The 17,924-nt window shown below is 47.9% G+C and overlaps 1 protein-coding gene across 9 annotated transcripts in view; it reads right to left on the reverse strand.

Moving 5' to 3' along the window:
* Window positions 1-7,605: 7,605 nt before the first annotated feature.
* Window positions 7,606-17,924, reverse strand: part of PAK1 (p21 (RAC1) activated kinase 1) — a 120,850-nt gene continuing 110,531 nt past the window's right edge. For all 9 annotated transcript variants that reach the window (XM_068139723.1, XM_068139693.1, XM_068139676.1 and 6 more), the window contains 3 exons: window positions 14,847-15,043; window positions 12,580-12,717; window positions 7,606-8,082 (listed from right to left, as the gene is read on the reverse strand). In XM_068139723.1, coding sequence (XP_067995824.1) covers window positions 7,996-8,082; window positions 12,580-12,717; window positions 14,847-15,043 — 422 coding nt within the window. In that variant the 3' untranslated portion in view covers window positions 7,606-7,995. The remainder of the gene's footprint in view (window positions 8,083-12,579; window positions 12,718-14,846; window positions 15,044-17,924) is intronic.

Here is a 17,924-nt window from a genome sequence, read left to right on the forward strand (position 1 = left end):
CATTTCAGGTGCTTCCTCCAGATGGGTTCTTAGGCCTGTGCTGTGCTCCATGCCTCCCAACCCAAGTCATGATGTTTGTGCTGCAGCTTTGCCACTGTGGAGCTTCTTGTGTGACATTTATCCTCACCAGGATGAGCCTGGCAATCCTACTGTGTGCTGCTCCCCTTTGCACACAGATGAGGGGCCCAGGCAAGCAGAGCCAAGCTGGCCAGAGGTAGCCACCATTAGTGAGATGGTCCTTCCCCAGCACACCAGTTCAGGTGGCAGCATTGCTTAAAGCTCTTGCACCTACCTGGGAGCACCCAGCATGCTCTCCTTGGTGCAGGGGGAAAGCCAAGCTGGATGTGCCTGGTGTGGGGACACTGATCTCATGCTGGTCCTCCCTGGATTGGGAGCTGCCTGCTGGCTTCTTCATGGCAAAGGAGATGGGACAACTTATGGTGTACCTGGGTTGGGCCATTCCCAAAGCCTGGGGTGCCCTGGAGTGCCTGCAAAACACAGAGACCTTGGCTGAGAGGAGGAGTTAGAGTCTGGTGTGCTCAGGAAATGTGGGGAATAGGAGGAAGTAGTGAATGTTTCCCACCTAGGGGATCATTATTCATGCAGCCATGAGCTTGGGGAAGGAAAAGAAGTTGGACTGGGGGAATGGTTTGACCTCCTGCTCACTGCCCTCCTGTGCCAGTCCAGCCCTCAGGAGAAGCTTTTGAGCATTTCAGCTCTCCAGCAGTGAGAAAGCAGTGGGTTGTTACCTGCCCACTACTTTTCAAGGATGATCCAGGAACACTTTTGTCCTGGACACAGTCACAGCCATGCATGTGACCAGCAGGTTCTGACCTTGACTGCCAGAAGAGCTGCTAGCCCCTAAATTCATGTAGGTTAGTAGGTTTGGGGAACAAGGTGTGGGGTAAGGGGTCAACCCTGATTCATTTGGAGGGGACAAGCCTCCACTTAGCAGTGCCTTGCAGCAGGGACAAGTCCCTTCTCCCTTACCAGGCTTACATCAGCACAGACCTGGCCCACCAGAGAGCCCCAGGGGAAGTATAAATCATAGAATCCTTTTGGTTGGAAAAGATCTTTTAGATCATTGAGTCCAACCCTACATGGGGATGTCTGCAAACTCCCACCCTGTTGATGTACCAGTGAACCCAGCACCAGGGACCTGTGGTGTGACAGGAGCAGGAGGCTGTCCCCAATGGCTCACAAGTAACTGCTGGCCAAGGAGGGACATGTTTGTCTTGGGTGGCTGCTGCAACACCCAAGTGTAAATAACAACTTCGAAATGAGATAGGAGCAAAGCTGGAGATGGGAAGTTCTCAGGGGAACAGACATCCTGGGACACCAGATCCCATGTAACCTCCTTACCCCTGCATGCCAGCTTCCTTCAGCATGCAGTCTCCAAAAGAAACATGAAAAGCTTATTTTAAACACTGCTCATGAAAACTCAGCCACAGAAAAGGAAACGAATCTCCAAGTGCAGCTGCCAGGAGAGGGCATTACAGCCCCACCAATGAGGAAGGACCTGCCAGAGCGTCCCACAAGCTCCCTGCTCAGCGTGATCAAGCTGCAGATCCTCCCAAAAGATGAGCTTGGGAATCGAAACTTGGAAGTCTTCTGGGTGCTGCAAAGGATGAGGGACCCAGCAGAGAATCATATGTGTGGGGTGCTGCAGTTTTCCATGAGGAACATCTCTGTTGTACCTACCAGAACATTGATTCTCCTACCACTACTTTCCCATTTCACTCCCCAATAACCAAACATCCTGCAGTCACACACAGAATAACTGTTCCCACCAGGATTCAGTTTCCAGTTCACTGTATCTGGCTTAGACCTGAAGCTGTGTGTTCCTCAAAGCTTCTCCCCACTTTTCCTCCCCTTTTACCCCCCCTGCAGATCAGTTGGTCTAACACAGAGCATCACCTCTCTCCATGTAAACCTTACCCTGCAGGAGCTAAGAGAACAAAGTACTACATTTTGGAAGAAGTAAAACTTTAAAGATCTGGGGGAGGTACCACAGAAATAGCAATAACTGTACCTGTAGCCACAGGACACCCTCCAAGATCATCTCCAAGGGGTTTCCTGCATCTCTAAAATCTGGCTCAGCACCCAGCTGTCTCATGAGAGCTTGAGAGAGCTTCCCACTGCCACTTACCTGAGCTTAGAAAGACTTCCCAGCACCGGGTTGAGTTTCTTCCAGGTCAGATGTTTTACAAGCAGCAGGTGAAGAGCAGCAGGAGGAGGGTTATGGTGGTACACACATCCTTCCCAAATCATGGTGTTCCTGCTCTCCCCTACAATGAGACACTTGAGCAAACAAGAAGGTAGGATGAAACACTGCTGCTCTTTCCATCACCCTCACCTTACTGATCCCACAACAGAAAGCCATTCAGGCACCTGTTCCAAACCCTCTCCTGATCTCCTTTTCCATACCAGGAGCCTCAGACACCAAGCTCTACACAGGGAGAAAACAAACATCTGGGATGCAACAATGTCCCTTGCCAACAGCTTCCCCCTCAAGCCCTGGCCTAGATCCTGCTTCCAGACTGAAGTTTGTCAGAGCAGTACAGAACACAGAATTAACCAGGTTGGAAAAGACCTCAGAGATCATCAAGTCCAACCTATCACCCAACACCATCTCATCAACTAAACCATGGCACCAAGTGCCTCATCCAGGCTCTTTTTAAACACCACCAGTGATGGTGACTCCAACACCTCCCTGGGCAGCACATCCCAATGGCCAATCTCTCTTTTCTGGGAAGAATTTCTTCTTAACATCCAGCAGCTACACTTGAGAGGTGAAAACCACACTTGCTGCCACAACGTTCAGCATAGTCAGTTTGCTCAAATAAGATCAGATCCCTTCCTCTCAGCAGCCCAAACCTGTCATTGAACAGCAAGGGAAGGAGAACCCAGGAACTCACATTCAGGATTTATTTAAGGTTTCAGTTTTATTTTTCAGACTGGCTGAGCTGTGCTCATACATTAACCAAACCCAGCACTACAGGAGGGCTACACCAAGGCGGCATGAAGAGAAACACATTAGCTAGCTGGCTTTAAAAGAGCAACAGCCCCTGCAGCTCCAGGTGGGACACTACACAAAGACATCTACCAACAGTCAGAAATCAGGAGGTGCAGAGCAAAAAAGGCTTCATTGTACACTAGAGGCCAAAGCCCAGCAGGTGCTGATACAATCCCAAAGCAGTTGCCAGTTCCAAAAAGACACCACACTGATGCTGCAAGAGGGAAGAAGCTTCTCATCCACAGAAGCCTGTGTTAAATTTGCTTCTGCTGCTCCACGTACCGACAGAATCTGGCCTCTCCTCAGTTCCTTGGCACATCAAGGCCATCTCCTCCATTCTAGCTCCCACTTTCCCTTTTTAGCTGGATGCTATCATTTTTGCAAACTTTCTGGATTACCTCCAGTCCTCCTAGCCCAGGCTGTGACTCAAAGCCATATTGTTGCTCCAGGCTCCACTTCTCTCTTTCTTTCCCAGGCTCCTTTCTGCTCTCCTCCTCCAGAGATGAGCTCCTAGAGATGCAGCAGGTTGCTGTGGCACTCCATGAATTTCCTTAGGAATGAATAATTGAAGTTCTAATCTTTGCTTCATCCTACCCCAGCACTCCTTGGACCAACTCCATCTTCTTCTGTAGCTCTTCCCACCATTTCTCTGCAGGCATCCATTTTGGCAGCCAGTTTCTCTCCAGGTCCCATCTGCACTGCGGTTTCACTACAGTTAGCTATTCCTTGTCAAAGTTGGCAGCTGCTCCTCCAAGATCCCACCTTTGGTGTTGCAAGTTGCTACTAGAAACAATGAGAACCTAGAGCGTTAATTACCCAGATGCTTGATCCAATGGGGTTTATGATCCCAAAATACATCTCTATAGGCTCTCTATTACAGGATCCTAGAATGGTCTGGGTTGGAAGGGACCTCTGAAGGTTATCTAGTCCAACCCCCTCCAATTACTGTTGAAAGAAGTCATTAAAAGGTCTTCTTATCTTTTATGGTAGGAAGATGGAGAATCAGACCTCACCATTAACAGTTTTAACACTGAAAGTGTTGTCATCCACTGTAGAAAGGGATTCTTCCAAGCTCTTAATTAGGAATCAGTTTCAAAGAAATATTATTCTTGGACATGGGTCTGGACCTATTTCACTGTCAGCCAAGGATTTAAGGTAGCAGGCAGCTACTTAGAGGCCACTGCAGTCTGCTCTTGCACAGCACTTTGCTGCAAATGTGCCCTACTTAGAGCATCCTGCAGCATTCTGAGGGACAGATGGATCGGGATACTGACAGAGAGCTCAGCTGAGAAGCAACTGCCTTGTGCACACCTCACATTGCTGACCAGGCAACGTTTTTTTGGCACTTTATCAAAAGCAGGCCCCTGAAAAGGGGCATCCAGTTGGAAACAAAACAGTGCAGCAACCCTGGTTGCTTCATAAAACAGTGGCTTTTGTGTCCATGTGGTGTCCGCCCACCAAGCCTCTTCTCAAGCCCTAAGCAGATCGTTTAAGTCAAGTAAGTGTCTCCATGGAAACTTCCTTTCTCAAGGAGCCTCCTTGCTGGAGAAAAACCATGCACCTCTTTTGTCTGGTAGGAGCATAAAGGCTCCTAGAGAGGAGCCTGCAATGACTCACCAGCCAGATTAATGCCCTTTAAAAACAGATCCATTCAACTAAGACATTTTAAGGACGGTTAAGGGTGGGCAATAGCTGATGCAACTAAACTAGCAAGTTCTGCCGTCCCCTCTACCCCTGCTCATCACTCTCAGCTTCATAGTCTTGCCTTCTTCAAGGCACATGCACACTCTTGGCTGTGCTGAACTCCAGTCATTAGTTTAAATGAGACCTAAAGTAACACGAATGAGCAAAGGGAGGAAGCATCTCCTCAAAGCTATTTGTTGCTTCTTCAGTAAGACAATCCTCTGGGGGTTGGAAATGAAGAGGTGAGTTTCAGCCTAGCCCTCCACCAAGCTCTTTACAAGCTGTAGCATGTTACATCCTTTTTTGTATAGGGTTGCTTGAGATTCCCCCCAAAAGGAAGCCAATTTTCTGAAAGGCCACTCCAACAATTGAATATTTCATGTTCTAATATAGAAGAAAGGCTTCAATATTAATAGACAAATAAATAATTAAAGGGCTATGATTAAAAATGGTTTCAACTCAAGTCAATCAGTTCATAGAACATGGGGGTTGGGGGAGAAGAAAAAGAGAAGCAAAGCCACCAAATAAGTTGTCAAGTTGAGAGTCACTTTCAGGTCACAGGAGAATCAAGATGTTCTCCGGAACAAGAAGGCCTTTAAGCAATCTGGTCTAGTGGGAGATGTCCTTGCCCATGGCAGTGTGGGTGGAATTGGATGATCCTTAAGGTCCATTCTAACCCACACCAGCCCATGAGTCTATGAAAAATAAGCCCCAGGTGTTAATTTTAGAGTCAGAGAGTTGCTGTTAAGGAGCTCTCTGTAGCCAGGAAGGTGCCATAAAGGGCTAGGTGGAAGCTAAGACAGGTGGCAACGCACAGATGAAGGGAAGAGTGGAGGAAAGGACGTATCTCAGAACAACAAACTAACTCCATTCTCATGAGCTGAAGGCAGTTACAAACCTTGCTCAGATCTTCTGAGAACATAAAAACATGATGTGCCTGTTAACTTGAAACTAGGTCTGGGAACACCATAGCAGTAACCTCCTTTTCTCACCCATCATGAGTGGGAAAGAAAAAGACACACGTCTGCGGTCACAGTCTTGCAGCTCCTCGGTGCAGAACAAAAGGCTTTTGGCAAACCTCCTCTCAGGCAGCTAACAGAAACCAGGCAGAACAGATTCCAGGTGGAAGTCAACATGACAGAAGCACATCATGAGCACAAAAGGAGAGGTAAACAGTCATTTGTATTGATACCCAGAAGGACAACTTAAACACACACAAACTTGGGGGGGGAAACTGAGCAGAAATCTTGCTGCAGAAAAATAAGCTGAGATAGGGCACGGATGGGATGCAGAGAATGGAGCATGCATAAACTACGTGTTTGTGGATTGGGTTTAATCCTGTGAGGTCAAAAAAAGTCAGTTGCCAAATCTGCAAGACTAGAGCCATGTGAGATTTCAGATGAGATCTAGCCCCCAGTTCCTTTCTTCCCATGTATGTCATCTTGAGCCTTCCACATATAAACAAAGTCCTTATCAAAGGGAATTATTCAAGGGCAGTGGCCTTCCATTTCACAATCTCCACCTTAGCTCCAAGCAGAGGAGCTTACCAATACTTCACATCCTTCTCCAGGCTGGGAGCTTTCCTGTTTTGCCCATCTTTGGATACAACCTTTGAGAGGAGAAACTCAGTATTACAAGTTCAAATATAGGCACACAAAGGGGAAGAAGCTGCAGTGGCAATGGACTTCAGACTCGAGTCTTGTGACAAACAGTTCCCAGGCTGAAGCATGAAAGGACGAGAGAAGGCACCATAGAAGCAAAAGACCTCACAAACTCCACCTACACCCAGTAAAATTAGTGTAAGAGCTGCCATGTATTGAATGGACAGGGGAAATACATTTGAATTGAAACCTAGGTGCAGGGAGGAAAGGGCTGAGCCAGCAGCAGGTCTCAGCATGACACAGGAATGAGCTTTCTGTGCAACACAAGCACCTGGGAGAGAGGCAAGATAACAGACCAAAGGATTACAGAGAAAGCAGTGCCCCCAGATACAAGACAGGTCTTTTCTCCACTTTCTGTGTAAAGTCACTCCCTCGAGAGGCACTCGGTGCCCCAAAGGACTGCAGAAGGAGGAGTAGGAGAGAAGGTTACCTTACATCATTCAAGACATCCAAGCATCCTGTGATGCCACCACCAGACCTGTTTGGTGACAGTGACTTGTCTGATCCTCCCTCAGCCCCAAGTTAAGAAAGGCAGCAGTCATCATTTTATTAAAAATCAGTGTACAGTTGAACACAAGCCCAGTGTTTACACCTCAGTTTTCCAGGTTCCCTGCTCTTTTTACAGACTATTAGCAACCAAAAGGAATCAGTAGCATAAAGAAACCACTCTCATTTCCAAAAATGAACATTCTCCGCGTCTCCAAGGAGAAAGCAGTATCCATGATCAGTTTGTTTTCCATTGGACTTGCTCTCAAGAAGAGTTTTCAACATCATTTTGCAGGCAAATCTTATCTTTACAAGGGTAATTGCTCTGTTTGCTTCATCATACAGGGCAAGGGTCTCTAAGAAGCCTCACAGCACTGATAAAATAACCCTATAAGAGCCCTCTGCCATTTTTTTCCCCCCATGTGATTCACCCTCTAGAACATCAGAAAAGTTTGAGCTTTCTTTAAACTAGTTGAGTTGAAACTAAAGGGAGAGCAGGAGTCCCCCTAGTTCACACAGTCTGGCAAAAAAGATCATCCATTAAGTTCTCCAGCAGCTGCAGGAAGCACACAGAAGCCTTCTCCATGCTCCCTGGAAGCATCCAGCAGTGCTGTAGGAGATGAGCCTTCACACCCTCATTCCCCTTTCAGTTGTTACAGCTGTTCACATGTCTGCTGCCTGCTTCCTTCCCTCCTCGAGTCATCCAAAGCACAGAGCAGCCTCAGTGGTCTAATAGCAGCTAGCCAGAAGCAGGAGAAGTCCAGGCAGCACAAGATTTAATTTATTAAGATAAACATGGTCTAAGGCTCCACATGATTTTTAAAACAAACACAGTAAGAAACATGAAAACAAACTGGCTTTGCTACGTTGGGTCAGGCTCAGACGTTCTCAGAAGGATCTGCTCAGCCAGGGAAAATCCCCCTCTCGCCCCCGTCGCGAGGATGGAAAGGCAGCTGTGGAAGACCAGCGATGTCCCTGCTGCTTGCCCTTCCACCTTCAGTGAGCAATACCTCTGGCACCCTTCAGGGCAGAGCAAAGTTTAAGAGCACCCCTGTGAAGCAGGAGCAGAAGGGGAGAGGGGCAAGTAACTGAGTCTCTGAAATGAACATCTGAAAGTCTTGACGTGCCGAGCGTGTCGACTCCACCACTTCAGTGGTTGTTCTTGGCTGCCTCTTTAGCTGCAATAATCAGAGGAGTGAGACTAGACAGAGGCTTTGCAATTTTCAGGAACTGGTGCTGGGAAGAGGAAGACAGAAAGAAAAAGAGGGTTAAATTTTTCAGAACAGGCTCCAGCAGTCTGGTGGCTACTCAGTATATTGGCACCCGCAGCCACATGAAGCTTTACAACCTACACTAATTTCTGAAGAGGGGAACCTGAAAGGTCTTTTACCACCACAAACTGTTGAGGTTTGCCCAGATTTACACCCACCTTTGGTTGGAATAGAAGCATAGAGTTAGTTTGGTTGGGAAAGACCTCTAAGATCATCAAGTCCAACCACCAGCCTAAGGCCACTGCAGTCTGGTGAGGGACTTTTTAGGATGTTGGGCAGTGATAGGACTGGGGGGAATGGAGAAAAACTAGACATGAGTAGATTCAGAGTGGATGTTAGGAAGAAGTTCTTCACCATGAGGGTGGTGAGACACTGGCACAGGTTGCCCAGGGAGGTGGTGGAAGCCTCATCCCTGGAGGTTTTTAAGGCCAGGCTGGATGTGGCTCTGAGCAACCTGATGTAGTGTGAGGTGTCCCTGCACATGGCAGGGGGGTTGGAACTGGATGATCCTTGAGGTCCCTTCCAACCCTGACAGTTCTGTGACTCTATGATTAAGCCATGTCCCAAAGTGCAGTGTCCACAGATTTCTTGAACACCTTCAGGCAGTGCTAGACCTCTAAGATCATTAGATCCAACCATTAACCCAGCATTGCCAGGTCACATATCCCTCAGCACCACATCTACATGGCTCTCAAATCCTTCCAGGGATGAAGACTCCACCATCATGCTAAATTCCCCAATGTTTGTACATGTTGAAATCCATAGAAAACTCAGCCAATTGCCCTGGGGAATCATGAATTCTTGCAGAATCTGTTCCTGAAGGAATCGTCTCTCACTCTTTGCTGTCATCACAGGTCTGGGGAAAGCATTGCCTGGGACTTCCAGGGATATTAGACATTTGTAAAGCAGCTGGCATTTAGAACACCAGCACAGGGCATGCAATATAGAATCACAGAATGATAGAATGGTCTGGGTTGGAAGGGATCTCCAAAGATCATCTAGTCCAACGCCCCCTCTGCAGTAAGCAGGGACATCCTCAAATAGATTAGGTTGCCCAGAGCCTTGTTGAGCCTGACCTTGAATATCTCCAGGGACGGGGCCTCAACCACCTCCCTGGCAACCTGTTCCAGTGTTCCACCACCCTCATGGTAAAGAATGGCTTGAGTTGGAAGGGATCTTAAAGATCATCTAGCTTCAACCCACCTGCCATGGGCAGAAGCACCTCCCACTAGACCATCTTCAGAATCACAGAAACATTCAGGTTGGAAAAGACCCTCAGGATCACCAAGTCCAATCCATAACCTTACTCTACAAAGTTCACCCCTAAACCATATTCCCAAGCACCACATCCAAATGACCTCTTGCTCAAAGGCTCAACAGCCTGGTCTTAAAGACTTCCAGGGAGTCCACAACTTCCCTGAGCAACTTGTTCCAGTGTCTCACCACCCTCATAGTAAAGAACTTCTATCCAGTTTAAAATCATTGCCCCTTGTCCTATCACCACAGGCCCTTATAAAAATAGCATTGGGTCCATCTCATACACCAAGTGCTGTCTTAAGTAAAACAATCTTGATTATCAAAACAGCTCTCAGATGAGACTGAAGGCATGTAGGGCAAGTCCACAAGCTGTTCTGAAAACAAAATACAATTATATCTCACAGGACTTGGGAGCATCAGAAGGGATCAACCATGCAAAGCTCCCAGATCTTGGGGGGGGGTGGGAAATAAGCAGGGACTAAAAGACAGCTAAAAACCAGGCAGAAATGTTAGAGTCAAAATGTCCTCCTGCTCCACAGAACAGAACATTGGTGCTCTCTGATATTCTGGGCATGGAAGGGCCAGAAGATAAAATTATCTTTTAGCTACTGCCATTTTGCAGCTGATTAATGCTTCATTACCACCTGAGAAGGCAGTAACACATCCAAACCTGAATCCACTGCAGAAACCAGTGGAAAGAAATGGAAACACAAAAGGGGACTGTCTCACAGTTTGGGGTCTGAGTGCTCCTCATCACTGATTTCTTTTACAAAGAGCCACATCTTCCACCCCCATGGTAGATTTGACCGAAGGAACACACAAACCACTACTCTCTCCCATGCCAGTAAAGAGCCTGGCAGCCTGACCCTCTCTTCTCACCAGGAGTTCAGACTAAGACAGCAGGTTTTCAGTGAAATAACTGATGACAAGGTGATGAGACACTGGAACAGGCTGCCCAGAGAAGTTGTGGATGCCCCATCCCTGGAGACGTTCAAGGCCAGGCTGGACGCAGCTTTGAGCAATCCGGCCTGGTGAAAGGTACCCCTGTCCACGGCAGGGGGGTTGGAACTAGAAGATCTTTAAAGGTCACAGAATCATCAAGGTTGGAAGAGACCTCAAAGATCATCAAGTCCAACCTGTCACCACAGACCTCATGACTACGGCATGGCACCAAGTCTTTACAACTCAGACCATTCCATGATTAAGATATCTCACAAGCTTTGTTCCATCACCTCTGCAACGAGTGTCTGCTCAGTGAGTTTGCTGACCATACCAAACTGAGAGGTTGGCTGATACACCTGAAGACTGTGCAGCCATTCAGTGAGACTTGGGCAGAGAGGAACCTAACGAGGTTCAACAAGGACAAGTGCAGAGTCCTGCACCTGGAAAGGAATAATAAACTGCACCAGTACAGGCTGGGAGGTGAATTAGAGAGCAACCCTGTGGAGAAGGACCTGGGAGTCCTGGTGGATAACAAGTTCTGCATGGGACAGCAATGTGCCCTGGTGGCCAAGAAGGCCAATGGGATCCTAGGGTGCATTAAGAAGAGTGTGTCCAGCAGATTGAGAGAGGTTCACCTCCCCCTCTACTCTGCCCTAGTGAGACCCCACCCAGAGTACTGCATTCAGTTCTGGGCTCCATGGTTCAAGAGGGACAAGGATCTGCTTGAGAGAGTCCAGCAGAGGGCTACAAGGATGATGAAGGGACTGGAACACTGACTGATAAGGAGAGGCTGAGAGCCCTGGGGCTGTTTAGTCTGGAGAAGACTGAGAAGGGATCTAATAAATGTTTATCAATATCTGAGGGCTGGGTGTCAAGAGGGAGGGGACAGGCTCTGCTGAGCTGCACCCTGTGATAGGACAAGGGGTAATGGACATAAATTACAGCACAGGAGGTTCCACCTCAACATGAGGAAGAACTTCTTTACTGTGAGGGTCACAGGACACTGGGACAGGCTCCCCAGAGAGGTTGTGAAGCCTCCTTCTCTGGAAACTTTCAAGACCCATCTGATTGCGTTCCTGTGTGACCTGCACTAGACTCTATGGTCCTGCTCTGGCAGAGGGGTTGGACTCAGTGATCTCCAGAAGTCCCTTCCAACCCCTAACATTCTGTGATCCTGTGAGTAGTATCTGGCAAAATGTGCTAACAACAAACCACTCCAGTTACTGCAAGCCATGCATGTTCTGAAGAGCTCTGTGATCCCTCCACTAGAAGGAGACAACCAGAACATCCAATAGCTAGAAGCTCTCCTGCTGACCAAACTAGAACAAGCATTGACAGACCATGACAACATGTACAGAAGTCATGGCCAGCTATGTGAAGAAAACCATGGGAATTGAGGGACTCAGCATTTGGCAGGCCTGGGGCACAGCTCTTCTTTGGGGCTGGTTACAGAACATGCTGTACAGCTGCTCCTAGAGTAGCAAGAACAGCACAAAGTGGGAGAAGCCTGTTCAGACTTTGATATAGATTCAGATTTTGGGGTTGTTTTGTTCGTTGTTTTGTTTTGCTTTGTTTTTCTGGCAGGTTACCTTAGCTGTGCTTGTGCCTTCAGCTGATAAGTCCCCCTCTGCTTGGCACTGGTGAGGCCACACCTCTAATACTGTGTTCAGTTTTGGGCTTCTCACTATAAGAAAGACACTGAGGTGCTGGAACATGTCCAGGGAAGAGCAACTAAGCTGGTGAAGGGCCTTGAAGTCATGTGAGGAACAGCTGAGGGAACTGGGGTTGTCTAGCCTTCAGAAAAGGAGGCTGAGGGGAGACAGCATTGCCCTCTATGACTGCCTCAGAGGAGGCTGGAGCAAGGCAGGTTCCCAGTCTCTTCTCACATGCAGCAAGTAACAGGACAAGAGGAAACAACCTCAGGTTGTGCCAAGGGAGGTTCAGGTTGGACATTAGGAAAACCTTCTTCATAGAAAGGGGTCTCAGGCATTGGAATGGGCTGCACAGGGAAGTGGTGGAGTCACCATCATCCCTGGAAGGATTGAACAGACACAGAGGTCTGGTGCTTAGGCCTGTGGTTCAGTGGTAGTAGCTTAGCAGTAGTGCGAGTTCTAGGCAAGTGGTTGGACTTGCTGATCTCAAAGGTCTGTTAAATACTTAGAACTGTTGAGGCTGGAAAACTCCAAACAAGATCTCTCCATAAGCCAGGCCTCACTCAGGACTGCATGATGACTCTGATCACAGCCCTGTTCCCACCACCTACCTGGAGCAGCTCTTTTGCAGAGCCTCTCTTTTCCACATCCATTTCAAGACAGCGATTTAGGAAGTCTCTGAATATGGGTGAAAGCTTCTCTGGGTTCTGCAGTTCTGGAGTTCCATTAGTGGCAATGAGATACAGAGCCTAGGGCAAGAACAGGCACCAAACAGGAAGTTACGAAGGTTAGATTCCATCTCTGGAGTACAGAGACACCCATTTCTTCTCTCCCCAGTTCAATGGAGAGGAAAAAAACCACCACCTTATCAAAGGGACTAATCAATGCTTGAGTTCCACCAAACAGAATAGCTGCCAGCCCTACTTTTGTGTGGATGGGATCCAATCCTTTATTGTTTCACCCTCATAATCTGGGTTGGGATCCTGCAGCCCTCTCAAGGGATTAAGAGGACAAAAACAACATTCCAGACCATGTTTACATAGGGAAGTTAACTGGCATGACTCTACCAGGGCCAGACTCCTGCAATAACTATATCTTCATGGGAAGGTGCCCCTGCATAAATAGGAGATTTTGCTCTGTCAGTACTTTGCCTGAGCACACAAGACCTAAAGAGTCAATAAAGATGCAGTCGGATCCTCACAAAAGCTGTCCAGCAGACCCTCAAGCAGCTTTTAACACCCTCCAGAGACAGTCAGCTTTACTACTGCTTAAGGATGCAGCATTCTCAAACACTCCCCTCTAAGAAACAAGGAACTTAGAATTCACCCATTTCAGGGTTCCAGGCAACAAACTTCTTGGATGGATTTTCAAAGGAAGGGGAAATCTGTCAGAGACCTGTTAATATGCAGGCCCTTTCTCTCAGCACATCCCACGGGAGCAGCCTGATAGCTTGGGAATTGGCACAAGCTGAGCTGTTAAATGAGGTTAATATGTGCTGTGGCTTAACCACCCTCCCTTACCTCAACACCCAGTTTCCTTCACAGAATCACAGTATCACCAAGGTTGGAAGAGACCTCAAAGATCATCAAGTCCAACATGTCACCACAGACCCCATGACTAGACCATGGCACCAAGTGCCACGTCCAATCCCCTCTTGAACACCTCCAGGGACGGTGACTCCGCCACCTCCCGTTCACTCTTCTTCAATGCTGCTTTTCTCTCCACAAAATCACTTCCAGTTCTGCACCATGAGGGTGGCTGAGCACTGGAACAGGTTGCCCAGAGTGATGATTTGTGCTCCATCCCTGGAGATATTCAAGGTGAGACTCGACAGGGCTCTGGGCAACCTGATCTAGCTGAGGATGTCCCTACTCACTGTAGGAGTTTTGGACCCTTAGGGGTTCCTTCCAACCCAGGTGATTCTATGATTCTATGAACAAATGGAGACAGAAGTTAAGCAGATTTTTCCTAGATCCCCTCATTCTATGTAGCTGAGGGGGAAGACATAAACCAAACTTAGATCAAGAGCTGCTATGTCCCCACAAACTGACAGCATCTTCCCCTCCATTCTACTTGGTAGAATTCAATAGCGGTTGGACTTGATGATCTTAAAGGTCTTTTCCAACCAAAACAGTTCTATGAGGAAATCCTAAACAAGGGAAAGACATCACAGAATCATAGAATGGTTTGGGCTGGAAGGGACCTCTGAAAGTCATTTAGTCCAACTCCTCTACAGTGAGCAGGGACATCCTCAGCTAGATCAGGTTGCTCAGAACCCTGTTGAGCTCACCTTGAATATCTCCAGGCATGGGGGCTCAACCACCTCCCTGGGCAACCTGTTCCACTGCCCTCGTGGTAAAGAACCTGCTCCTAACATCCAACCCAAATCTACTCTTTTATAATTTCAAATCATTGTCCCTCATCCTATCACTGCAGGCCTTTGTAAACAGACCCTTTCCAGACTTCTTGCAGGCCCTCTTCAGGTACTGGAAGGCTGTTACTAGGTTTCCCAGAGCCCTCTCTTCTCCAGGCTGAACACCCCCAGCTCCCTCAGCCTGTCCTCATAGCATAGGTGCTCCATCCCCCTGATCATTTTCATGGTCCTCCTCTAAAGCTGCTCCATCAGGTGGATGTCCTTCCTGTTGAGGGCTCCAGAGCTGGATGCAGTACTCCTGGTCTGCAGAAGGATGAACTCACACCTTTGCTACCTAAAACTAATGATGGCTTTTAACTCAAACCCAGTCTTCTCACTACTACATCTAAGGAGATGTGGGTGTGCAGGTGATGAAACCATGCTGGAGGATTCACCTGCCTGCTTTTGAGCCTAGTTTCATTCATGGGCTTACTGAAGACCCGAAAGTAAAAGCTAGTCACTTACTCTCAGGGGGTTCTCATTGAGGTAGGGAGGCTCTCCTTCGATCATCTCAATGGCCATGATCCCCAGTGACCAGATGTCCACTTTGGGCCCATATGCTTTCCTCGTCACCACTTCAGGTGCCATCCAGTAGGGAGTCCCCACCATGGTGCTGCGTTTGCTCTGCTCAGGAGTGATCTGGGCACAGAAGCCAAAGTCAGCTGGAAAATGGAAGAGGGGAAAGAAACAGACTTAGAAATCATGGAACTGTTTATGCTGGAAAAGACCTCTAAGATCATTGAGTCCAAACATCAGCTTAAGACCACCATGGCCATTAATCATAGAATTGTTAGGGTTGGAAGGGACCTCAAGGATCATCCAGTTCCACCCCCCCTGCCATGGGCAGGGACACTTCACACTACAGCAGGTTGCTCAGAGCCACATCCAGCCTGGCCTTCAAAACCTCCAGGGAATGAGGCTTCTACCACCTCCCTGGGCAACCTGTGCCAGTGTCTCACCACCCTCATGGTGAAGAACTTCTTCCTAACATCCAATCTGAAGCTACCCATTTCTGTTTTTTTTCCATTCCCTCTAGTTCTGTCATTACCTGACACCCTAAAGAGTCCCTCACCAGCTTTCTTGTAAGCCGCCTTAAGACGTCCCCAGCTGCCTTGTGCACCTGTGATGAGCCTGGAGTTAAAAAGCCAAGACCCTGCCCAGCATTTTCCAACAATGACTTGGTTTTGGCAGCAGCCTGCCCTGCTCAACCTGATTTGCATTCTAAGCACTGTGCCTATTGAGCCAATAATTTAAAAGCCTTGAAAGCTGAGATCTCTCAGTGTCTCAAATGAACCTTTAAAACCTCTGGGCGCTTCTTGGGCGGCTGGCTTGTGCACTGTGGGCCCTGGTCCAGGTCTCTGTACTCTCCCCTCAAGGGAAGATCACAGAATCATTAGAACTGGTGAGGTTGGAAGAGACCTTTGAGACCAGTTCTGAAGTGGAGGTTCACTTCATGCCAATCAGTTAAAAACCACCTGTTTAAGGTCTCCATAACTGGCAGACCTGCTTCCTACGTCAGCAAGTTTCCCCAAACCCAAGGTTTCCTGATGCCAGAGCTGTGGCACACATTGCCCTGCTGCACCCTCTGGTGTGCTGCTGCTCCCTCTGTGAAAGCAGGGTTGGTTTTGTGGCTAAGGCAGAAGGTGTTGAGAGGTGAGTTTCTAAATCTGAGTCAGTGAGGCCATGGGGATTACAGAGCTGCTGACTTGCCTGCGTGAGCGATGATGGGGATCGGTAAATAACCATATTTGGATGCTGAGACACTTGGCTGTTTGCAGCACTGTGCAGCTGTAACAGACTATGTAATATATGGGCCAGACTGTTCCTGGGCATGTGAAAATCAAATCTAGTGCATAGTCTGGTCTAGATATAACCCTTAATGCACACACTCTATTGTCTGCTGCTATTTTCAGACCCGGAAATAGTACTTCCCCAGTAGGTACAACATCCCCTCAAAGAGAATCTGGCCTACAGAGCAAACAGTGTCCAGAATTAAAGGACCTAAATTTACACTGATTATTTTATTTGAATAGAGAGAAAGATGGAGAGCCTTCACGCAAAGATTGCTTGCTCCAGTGTCTTGTTTGGATTTGTCCTACCAAAAGAAAGCTAATTCTGTTCTTGTGAGGCCAGCAGAATCAGCAAAGCAAGATGCACTGCCCATCCTTACCCCCTGTGGCACCACAGGGCTAATTTTAGGCCAAATGATTAAAATTAAACTGATCTCTAGCTGAGCTTCATCAAGGGTAACAACCAGGACAGGTACATATGGTCCATGAACAGAGCAAACTTCCAGGAGAGCCAAGAAGCAGCTGAAGTCCAGAAGGTTAGGGCATCATATCCACAAGGACTTCTCTAACTTCAAACTGCAGCCTGGTACCTGTGCTCCAAGAATTTAATCCCTAAGAACAGCACAATTTGGCCCTGATCAGCAATTCATTGCTAACACTCCAGAGATCTGCCTGTACCAAAGTACAGCTTTAGTCTAAAAAGCAGTTATGTGAAAAAAAAAAACCCCAAACCCCAACCCTCACCCCACCTTCTTACTCAGCATATCTGCACTGTGTGAATTTTGAGTCATATCTGCTGTTGCTGTCGACAAAAATAGATTTATTTATGCCTGCTGGGTGTTAGCCAACAGAACTGAGAGGGAGAGAAAGGAAGCACAGTTCTGTTAAAGCTATAGGTGGAAGATAATAATTCACTAGCTTCCAGACTTATCTCTGCATGGACAATGACAAGCACAACAGCTACCTTAGCACCCGAGGGGCAGAACAGTCTCAAGGTTTCTATTACTGGTGATAACACCACAAGGGAGAAACAACATTTAGAGGCCAGTCTGGGTTGGTGTTTTAAGATTAGAAGCCTCCTAGCTATACAGTTTCCAAGCTTTCCTCCACTCTCCAGGCCACCCAAATACCTGCAGTATTTTCCAGACTGAAGAGACCACAGCATATCTTTATTTGGAAGAGACCTTCAAGATCATCTAGTCCACTGCAAGGTTACCACTAAACCATGTCCCTAATGTCACTCATGTCACAGAACCACAGAAAACATCTGGTTGGAAGAGACCTCTAAGATCATCCAAGTCCAACCTTCGACCTCAACACTAGACCATGTCCTTAAGTGCCAGGTCCACAGAGTGTTTGCACACCCCTAAGGATGGAGACACCACCACTGCCCTGGGCAGCCTGTTCCAATGTTTGAGAACCCTTTCAGTGAAGAAATACTTCCTAATACTCAGCCTGAACCTCTCCTGGTGCAGCTTGAAACCATTTTCTTTAGTCCTGTCACTTGACACCAAAGAGAAGAGGCTGCCTCCTCCTTGCTCCAGCCTCCCTTCAGGTAGTTGTAGAGAGCCTGCTCTTCTCCAGACTAAACACCTCCAGCTCCCTTAGCCCTTCCTCACAGGCCAGGTGCTCCAGGCCCTTCTGCAGCCTCATTGCCCTCCTCTGTACACCCTCCAGCACCTCAATGTCCTTCCTGTAGTGAGTGGCCCAGAACTGAACACAGTACTTGAGGTGTGGTCTCACCAGTGGTGAG

This window comes from Melanerpes formicivorus, unplaced genomic scaffold (assembly GCF_026170545.1).
Source record: "Melanerpes formicivorus ecotype bairdi unplaced genomic scaffold, bMelFor1.0.p_v2 SCAF_1, whole genome shotgun sequence".
In the NCBI taxonomy this organism is placed as follows: Eukaryota; Metazoa; Chordata; class Aves; order Piciformes; family Picidae; genus Melanerpes; species Melanerpes formicivorus.